The sequence below is a fragment of the Hemiscyllium ocellatum genome, chromosome 33 (assembly GCF_020745735.1).
Source record: "Hemiscyllium ocellatum isolate sHemOce1 chromosome 33, sHemOce1.pat.X.cur, whole genome shotgun sequence".
Classification (NCBI taxonomy): Eukaryota; Metazoa; Chordata; class Chondrichthyes; order Orectolobiformes; family Hemiscylliidae; genus Hemiscyllium; species Hemiscyllium ocellatum.
Window position 1 is genome coordinate 11,257,272 of NC_083433.1, and position 10,258 is coordinate 11,267,529.

Below are 10,258 nucleotides of genomic sequence, written 5' to 3' on the forward strand. Positions count from 1 at the left end.
TTCTCTAGCATTTTCCGTGTTTGTGTCAGATTACCAGTATTTTGCTTCAATCTCTACAAGAGTTCCTTAGGGAAGTGGTCCCAGGTAAAACCATCTTCAGCTGCTTCATCAATTACCTTCCCTTCATCATAAGGTCAGATGTGAGGATGTTTGTTGATGATTCACAATGTTCAGAACCATTCATGACTTTTCAGATACTGAACCACTCCATCTTCAAATGCAGCAAGACTTGGACAATATCCAGGTTTGTGCTGACAAGCGGCCTGTGATATTTGCACCCACATAGATGCAATGCAGTGACCAGTTCCAACCATTGCCCCCTCATCAATGTTATTATCACTGAATCCCTCACTATCAATATCCTGAGGATTACCATTGACCCAAACTGAACTGGAGTAGGCATAAAAACAGAGCAAGTCAGAGGTTAGGAATCCCACAGCAAATAACTTGTCCTGATTCCTAAAGCCTGTGTACCATGACAAAGCACAAGTCAGGAGTGTGATGGAATTCTCCCAGCTTGCCTTGATGAACAAAGTTCCAGTAACATTCAAGAAGCTTGACACCATCCAAGACAAAGCAGCCCTGTTTGTGGCACCACATCCACAAACATTTACTTCTTCCACTACCAAACTTCAGTAGCAGCAGTGTGTACCATCTGCAAGATGCCCTGCAGAATTCACTAAGGGTCTTTACATAGCAATTTTCAAACCCATGCCTACTCGCGCTAACATCTAGAAGGACAATGGCACCAAGTAAATGGGAACACCATTGTTCCCTCTAAGCAAGTAACTCAAAGGTTTCGCATTTGCTGATCAGTGTGTTGACACATTGACTTCCAGTTCTGGAAGCTGCACCTGTGTATGGATCTTGGAGGTCTGTGCAGTGGTAAAGAAAATTACAATATAGAATACCACCACTTGCAAGTTCCCTTTTCAGGTATTCAACATCCAGCCCTGGAAATATATCGCTATTGCTTCAACATTACTGGGTCAAAATCCTGGAACTCCCTCCGTAATGACATTGTAGGTGTACCAGCACCAAATGGATTGCAGCATTTCAAGACGGCAGCTCCACCCCACCTTCTCAAGGACAATCAGGGATGAGCAATAAATGCTGGCCCAGCTCGCAACACTCGCATCCCATGAATGAGTTAATAAAAAAGTGTTCTCTAATTGCCTTTCTCCTGCCAATGGATAGTTACTCCCAAATCCTTCAAGATTTTGAGCATCTGTCTTAAATATTTAATCCTCTTTACCTTTTCTGCCCTCTGGGGAAGAATCCCAATTCTTTAGTCTTCCCACAGAATTGAAGTTGAAGTTCCTCCTCTCTGGTGTCATTGTAATGAAATTGTGCAGTTCCTTCTCCAAAAACTTGACATTTTAGAAGGAATTGAAATCAACAATCCACTTTAAAGATTTAGAATTGTATTTTAGAGTTGAGAGTTGCTTATGATTGTGAATTAACGAAGTGAGCTTACAAGAACTTCAGGCTCATTGAGTGGTTGTGTGATGACAGGGACAAATTAGACTGTCTTTGGTGAATTGTGACACATTTTTAATTAACATTTTCTGTTCAAAACAGGAAAAATATAAACTGATTTTTTGAAACCTGTAATGCTGTTGGGCCTTTAATTCAAATAGTGAATTTTAAATAATATGAAAGGAGATACTACTTCAATCAACCGCACCGTCCTGTGGCCAAACATTTAAACCCCCCCCCCACTCACTCTGCCAAGGACATGCAGGTCCTGGGCCTCCTCCACCGCCACTCCCTCACCACCCAATGTCTGGAAGAAGAACGCCTCATCTTCCGCCTTGGAACCCTTCAACCCAGGGCATCAGTGTGGACTTCTCCAGTTTCCTCATTTCCATAGTTCCAGAAGTCTGCTCTCTCATTCAGACAACTGCTGGTGGATTAACCTGAGGGGCACCAACCTCGGGTGTTTGGAGAGGTTGAGAAGGAGTTTACTTCATGGTAACCTCAGCTAGTATGGAAATTGAACCTGCAACATTGACATCGTTTTGCATTACAAGTCAGCTAACTGATCCCCTGCTAGAATGTGGAAATATTGTTGTTTCAGGAAGTATTTGTGGGCAGCACGGTGTCACACATGGTTAGCACTGCTGCCTCACAGCACCAGAGACCCGGGTTTAATTCCCGCCTCAGGCGACTGACTGTGTGGAGTTTGCACATTCTCCCTGTGTCTGCGTGGATTTCCTCTGGATGCTCCGGTTTCCTCCCACAGTCCAAAGATATGCGGGTCAGGTGAATTGGCTATCCTAAAATGCTCGTAGTGTTAGATAAGGGGTAAATGTAGGGGTATTGCGCTTCGGTGGGTCGGTGTGGACTTGTTGGGCCAAAGGGCCTGTTTCCACACTGTAAGTAATCTAATCTAATCTATTTGAGGCAATTTAAAAATGCTTTTAAGAGGAAACTGGATAAAGGCATGTATGAAAGGAATAGAATAGGGCTTCTCAAACTGTGAGTGGTAATTTTGGTAAAAGAAAACAGATATGACAAGTGAATTAAATCAAATATTTGTTTAATTATCTGTTATTCGATTATTTGTGATATGAATAATTTGAAGCCTGTGAGATTGGTGTAGATAATGGGCATGGGTAGGGTAAAAGCTGCAAGGAAAAAGAAAGTAAATCAGTGACTACTTGTATTTATTTAGTATAATCTGGGTGATAAAATGTTGCAATGCTCTTTACGAGTATTATTAAACACAACATGACGCTAAGCCACATATTACTACAGATGACCCAAAACCTAACGAAAGAGTTAGGTTTTCAGAAGTACCTTAATGGAGAAAATGAAGTTGTGATTCAAAGAGGTGTTGGATGTGAATTCCAGAGTTTATGATCTGGTCAGCTGAAGACAAGCCCCCTCAAAAATGTAAATAATATGAGCAGCGATATCATGGAGAGTTCTGGGGTTGCAGGAGGTTACAGAGGTAGGGAAGATGAAACTGTGGATGCATTTAAAAAAGAATTGAGAATCTTAAAGTCACAACAATTCTTGGCTGGAACCATGTGAATTCAGAGGTGCTATATGAACCGTTCACAGTAGCAAAGATTTGGATGACCTCAAGTTTACAGAACATGGAATGTGAAAAACCAGCAGGAGTTGAGTCTGGAGGTAGCAAAGGAACGGATGAGGAGTTAAATCAGATAATGTTGTGGATATGAGAAAAGACAGTCTTAGTAATGGCACAAATATGTAGCTATAATCAGATCGAAATTTCAAACAGTCTGATTAAGGCTCAAACATGTATCAAGTTGATGGATGGAATTGATGGCTAGGAAACAGATTTTGAGGTGGGGATTGAAAGCAATGGCTCCCATCCTAATATATAATTGAAAGAAATTTCAGATCCTTCAGTCCTGGGTGTCAAAGAATTGAAACAGATTATTTTAAAACTCCTTTAAACTGGCCCTTATGTGTTTGGTAAGTAATGGCAGTTAAATCGGAAAAGTAGACTGGAGAAAAATGGCAGTAACGGAGCTGAAATTTACCAGCCTCTAGGGAGTGGGTTGGGTCAAAAAATAATGGCTCTTCAACCATGTGCTGCCTTCAGGTAATTTTACTGAATCAGGAAGGCAGACAGCCCAAGAAGACAGACAATTTCTACAAATATTGACCTAATTAGGTGTCACTGGATGAGAAATGATCTCAATACTGCAGCCAGTAAAACTTTAAAAAAAAATCTAAAATCTGAAAGCAGTCTCAGTAATGGTGACCAAGAAACTATCATCAATTGTTGCTAAGACCCATACCCTTAACCAATGTATTTCAGAAAAGGAAATCTGCTGTCCTTATCTGATCTGGCCTACAGGGCATCGGTGTGGACTTCACCAGTTTCCTCATTTTCATAGTTCCAGAACACTGCACTCTCATTAGAGAGAGAGAACTGCTGGTGGAATAACCACAGAACATGGAATTTGAGAAACCAGCAGGAGTTGAGTCCAGAGACAGCAAAGGAGCGGATGAGAAGTTGATCCCACAGCAATGTAATTGATCCTTAATTGCTCTTTGAAGTGGTCTAATAAGCCATTCTGTTTAAGGACATTTTGGAATAAGCAATGGCAACAAATTTAGAGGCCATTTTGCTAACGGTGGATTGACTGCCCCCATCATATAAAGAGGTCACGAGTTAAGTGATGGCAATCTTCCAACTGCAGCTTGAGGTGGAGAGAGGGGCTGCTTTCATAAAGAAAGATGAGGCCATCAGCTGTGTAGGCAGCACCCACAGCCCCTGTGATTTCTCCAGGTATCTTTCCCCTCCAGCCCTTAAGCCCTGTATATTTTAAAATATATTATTTTCCCACCTTTTGTAGGCTGCAGGGCTCCTGATGATGCTGCTGTTTAAGTGCCATCCTATAATTCTGAAGGAGCCTTGCCAGCTGCTTATACATGCCAGCAACATGCCACATAGAGAGCAATTTTGTAATGTTAATGTATAAGCATTGATTTTGCTGTGTTTATTTTGCCCGTTTATGATTTGAGTTCATATTAGTTTTAGTTCCTCTCGCATGATCCCTTAATTTATTAGACCTGCAATTCATCTTAAGCCATTGTGCAAAATGGCATTAATAAATCAGCGTGTTTTACACTTGCATGTGGTCTATCTCGTCAATAACCAAGAAAATTCGGTGGAGTGTAAAGTAAGCTGTCAGTTCTCTATTGCACATTTTATACAATTCCAACTCCACCCTGAAAGAATTTTGCTGGCAGTATTTCTTCCAGAAGTTGAAGCATTAGGTGAGAAAATAAACTAAACTACTGGCAAAATAATTAGTAATCTCACTTTAAGATAAATCTCTTTCCTCTATTCGTATTTTCAGCTTGTTCCAATTGTGAAACCATGTCATCATACACCCTCTAACAAATACAGAATAAAAAAGCCAGTCCTGTCCATTACAGTAATCCAAACTGACAGCTCCCACTTCCTCCAATGCAGCCTTGCAGCTTTCCCTTACCTAAAACAAATGACAGAAAAATATGATAGCAATTATGACAATCGGCTTAATAAACTATGTGTAACAGGAAATGGCAAGATTCTTTGAATGATTGCATGCAAGTAGAATATATTTGTACAAGAATTTATCTCAATACTTTTTATTATCCCTCTTCTCCCCTTCACATGTCCTCTTCACAACTCACTTTCCTACCTATCTTTGTCATCAGTAACTTTAGCTACCGTGCCTTCACTCTCTTCATCAAAATCATTTTTCTAAATTGTAAAGAATTGAAGCCTGACTGCCAACCCCTGTGATATACTCCCTGTAACATTTTGCCAGTCTGAAAAAAACACCCACTTTTTCCTATTCTGTGCTTACTGATACCAAGCTAATTTTCTATTCAGAATCCCAGCACAGAAGGAGACTATTCAACCCATTGTGTTGGCCGCAACTTGTTAAATGAGCATCATTACTTCATGCCCATTCCTGTTTTTTTCCCTATAACTGCACATTATTTTTTATCCAAATAATCATCCAGTGCCCTCTCAACTGAACCAGATTCCATGGTCCAACTACTCTCTTCACCCTTGTTTCTTTTGTAGATCACTTTAAATCTATGCCTTCTTGTTCTCATTCTTTTTACGAGCAGAAACAGTTTCTCCCTATCTATTCTATCCAATCTGCTCATGTTTTTGAAAGCCTGTATCAGATCTGCTGTTGCCTTCTTTTCCAACCTCAACAAAATATCTTGATAACTGAAGTTCCTCATCCCTAGAACCTTCCATGCGTAAATGTTACCCCCAATATGTTATCCTTATCCACTCAACCGTTGTATGGACAGGCACAAAAACGTCTGCAGGGAATTTAATTTTTGGCATGGTATTACATTTGAAAATTACCATAGGCTTTAATTCCAGTCAGTCAGTCATGCAAGATAGTGTCACCATGAATCGTATCTTTTTATGTGCTGTGGTTTTCACAAGAATTGTTTTCAAGCATTTCTGCATTTTGCCACTGTCTGATGATGATTCTGTGGAAACTGGTAATTATGGCATCGTTGTCTTATGGTGGTCTTTGAGCAATCTTGGCAAAAGTAAGGACTGCAGATGCTGGAGATCAGAGTCTAGATTAGAGTGGTGCTGGAAAAGCACAGCAGGTCAGGTAGTATATGACGAGCAGGAAAATCGATGTTTTGGGCAAAAGCCCTTCATCAGGATCTTCCCTTTCCTGATGAAGGGCTTTTGCCCAAAATGTCGATTTTCTTGCTCTTTGGATGGTGCCTGACCTGCTGTGCTTTTCCAGCACCACTCTAATCTAGTCTTTGAGCAATCTTGGTCTTTTGCTACAACACAACTCCGTTATTCCCTAATACAACTAATCAACTGTGATCTTATTTCTAACTTTATTTTTATATATTTTTTAATGTGGGCATTGCTGTCTGGGCCAGCATTTATTGCCCATCCCTGATTGTTCTTGAAAGAGTGATGGTGAGCTTTCTTCTTGAACCACTGCAGTTCATTTGGTGTAGCTACATTCACAGCATTTTTAAGGGAGAAATTTTGCGTGTGCAGCTTCTTAAGTGTTATTGGAGCTACATTCATCCAAGCAAAGGGGGAGTACTCCTTCACAATCCTGACTTGTGCATTGTAGATGGTATGCAGGTTTTGGGGAGTCAGGAGTGATTTACTCCTGCAGGATTCCTTGCTTCTGACCTAGGCCTGGAGCAGTTTCTGATCAATGGTGACCTCCAGGATGTTGATGGAGACCGATTCAGTGATGGTATTGTCATTGAATGTCATTAAGCGATGGTTAGATTCTCTCTTGTTGGAGATGTTCATTACCTGGCACTTGTGTGGTGAGTAGCACCACTTGTCATCTCAAATCTAGGTCTGCTCCAGATTTTGCTGCATTTGGACATAGATTGTTTCATTATCTGAGGAGTCATAAATAGTGCTGAACATTGTGCAATCATCAGAAAACATCCCAAATTCTGACCTTACATTGAAGGGAAGACATTGATAAAACAGCTGAAGATACTTGGACCTAGGACACTACCCTGAAGAACTCCTACAAACATTTCTGGAGCTGGGATCACTGACCACCAGCAACCACAGCCATCTTCTTTTGAGTCAAGTATGACTCCAACTAATGAAAATGTTTTCCCCGATTCCCATTGACTCCGGTTTTGCTAGTGTTTCTTGGTGGCACAGTAGTAAGTTATTACTATGTAAATACTGCTTGATAGCACACATGACGGCACTTTACTGATAATTGAGAGCAGATTGATGGGCAGTAATCGGCTGATTTATAATTGTTCTACTTTATCTGTACCGGACATACCTTGGTTATTTTTCACTTTGTTAATTCGATGTCAGTATTGTAACTATACTGGGACAGCTTGGCTAGGGGCATAGTAAGTTCTGGGGCACATATTTATCATAATATTGCTCGAATGTTGTCAGGGCTTTATAGCCTTTGCAATCTCTCGTGCCCCCCCCCCCCGATCTGTTTCTTGATATCACATGGAATGGGTCAAGTGAAGACTGGCATCTGTGATACTGGAGAGATTCGGAGGAGGCGAGTTGGACCATCCTCTCAACACTTCTGGCTGAAGGTTGTTGCAAATACTTCAGCCTTATTGTTGGCAATGATCTGTTGGGCTTTTCCACCTTTGGGATGAGGATATTTATGGATTTCCTTCTGCCAGTGATTTGTTTAATTGCTCACCCCCATTTTAAAGTGGATGTGGCAAAACCCCAGAGCGTAGATCTGATGTGTTGGTTGTGGGATCTTCTAGCTTTGTGTATCACTTGATGCTTATGCTGTTTGACATGCAAGTAGTCCTGCATTGGAGTTTCATCAGGTTGACACTTCATTTTTTTGTGCTGCACTTCACATGTTCTCCTACACTTTTCATTGAACTAGGGATGATTCCTTAGCTTACAATGGGAGAGTGAGGTATATGCTGGGCTATGAGATCACAGATTGTGTTTAAGTACAATTTTTCCTACTGATGACCCACAGAATGTCATGCCCAGTCTTGAGATGCCAGATCTGTTTGAAGTCACTGAGTACAGTACTAGTGCCATACCCATGATGGAGAGTATTTCTAGAGTGAAGATGGAACTTTATCAGTACAAGGACTTTGCAGTGGTTACTCCTACTGACACTAAGAACAAAGAACAGTACAGCGTTGAAACAAGTCCTTCAGCCCTCCAAATCTATGCTTACACGTTTTGCTGTTCCGTACTAAAACTGTCTTCACTTATAGGATCCATATCCCTCTATTCCCTTCGTATTGAAGTATTTGTCCACTGTCATGTACAGATGCATCTATGGAAGACATATGAGTGAGAATGAGGTTAAATATGTTTTTCCATCTTGTTGGTTCCTTCACCACCTGTTTCAGATACAGCCAAGCAGCTATGTCACTTATTAGATTGATTTATAACTGAGTGGCTTGCTGAACCATACAAAAGGGCATTGATATTCAATTAGGACTGCTGTCATGTATAGATTAGACTCAGTAAAGTGATGTACTCCTTTTCTGAAGAAGCAGTTTGAACAGATAGAATTTATGCTAATCCTTTCCTTATTGGAGTATCTACACTACAGGGAGTGTTGTGGCTCAAGAAGACGGCTCACCACCACTTTTCTAGGGCAATAGGGTTTGATGATAACCTAGCCAGTGACAACCTATGAAAGTATATAAAAAAGCAACTTTCTGTTGTTTTTCTGGCAGTTGTGATATGTAATGGTACACTCAGTCCGTGTTGGTATTTCAACATGCACTTTTTACATATGTGTTGTGGGTGGAGATCATAGATGCTTCAAATTTCTTTTCATCGTGTGGCTGTTTGGGAATCTCTCCCATTCTTGCTACTTGCCATTGGCGTGTGTTGGAACGATTTACAGGTTGATGCTCAACCTTTTTATATTTTTCTGGTACTAGGCTGTAAATTGCCATTTTTCATATTGATTTTGTTGATTATTTACTGCAGACAGAAAGCTTTAATGGCAGGTAAGAAATAACCAATAGAGAACAGTTATGGAGCCTGACAAATGAAAGCAATTAGCTTTATAAATGCTTACAGCTGAGCTGACATGATCATTGAAATAAACCCAAGTTAATGACTGAATTTGTGCCTTTGTTAATCTAGTTCCATCATACTGTGACGCTAAGTAATAATATCAAACAATTCCTCCAATTAAGTCAACAAAAAAACTCTTAGAGGAAAAGAAAAATCAGTCACACAGTGTTCATGTTCCTGATTGCTGTCCGGTGATCTGTAAGAAATGAGCTTCTGAATACTTCATGAGAACAGGTTTGGGCACAACAGGTTTGACACTTTGTGGTCAAATATTCTACCAATGTTCACTGCCTCAGCTTTATTTGGGTGAGGTTCCTGACATCTGCTAAGATTAAGGAACTACAATCCAGCACACAAACCTTCAGGAGAATTGTGAGAAAAATACAAAGTTAAATTCACCTGGGATAGGGTTGAAATTCCAGTGATCTGGCATCTGATGACAATTTTATACCCAATCCTATATTTAGTTCCATTGACGTTATTGGATCTGATTGTTGAGAGGCACGTACAAACTGTCAGAAGTGACATCATCGGTTTTGTGTTTCTACCTAAATTGATTTCACCTCTGTAGAAATTAACAAATGGACATTTTGGCTGTTTTAGAATTGTTGTTTTATATAAATCTTGATACTAAAAAGTAATTCTTTCAATGCGATAAACTGTGATTAAATTTGTTAATCTGATAATGGCTAATTTGCTGTTGCACTGGTTGTATTGCAGGTGGCCTTGATGAGGATGAAGGCGTAACATATAACATGTACAATATGGTGAACGCCCAAGCAGAGTTCCATAAAGAAGTCATGCTTTGTGCCTTCAGCAACATCCTAACATGAGTCACACTTCATATAACCTAACCTATGGTCAGATCAAATAACCTTCTGCATGACTTTATTGTTTTCATTTCTCTGGCAATTGAGAAAATAAGATTGCTTTCCATTCATTTTGAGCTGAATCTCAAGGGTAAAATTTATTCCACTTAATATGGTGAAGCGAGTTCTCATTACCTCAATTTAATTCAGCCACACATGGATTAAATTGAACAGCTAACCTTAAAACTTATCAATAATTAGGTATCTTTTCCAATTGCTTTTCTTTTTACACTGACTTTCTTGTTTCTAGATTGTAAGAGTGTAGGAAGACGATTAAACTCAGATATTGATTCACAATACAAACCAGTGCGTGACACAAAATGGTACTGATTCA

The 10,258-nt window shown here is 40.0% G+C and overlaps 1 protein-coding gene across 1 annotated transcript in view; it reads left to right on the forward strand.

Annotated features, from left to right (window-relative positions):
- The window catches only part of LOC132831207 (F-box only protein 47-like), a 57,119-nt gene extending 47,231 nt beyond the window's left edge, over positions 1–9,888 (forward strand). Inside the window, exon 12 of the mRNA XM_060849220.1 lies at positions 9,776–9,888. Coding sequence (XP_060705203.1) covers positions 9,776–9,888 — 113 coding nt within the window. The remainder of the gene's footprint in view (positions 1–9,775) is intronic.
- The last annotated feature ends 370 nt before the right edge of the window (positions 9,889–10,258 follow it).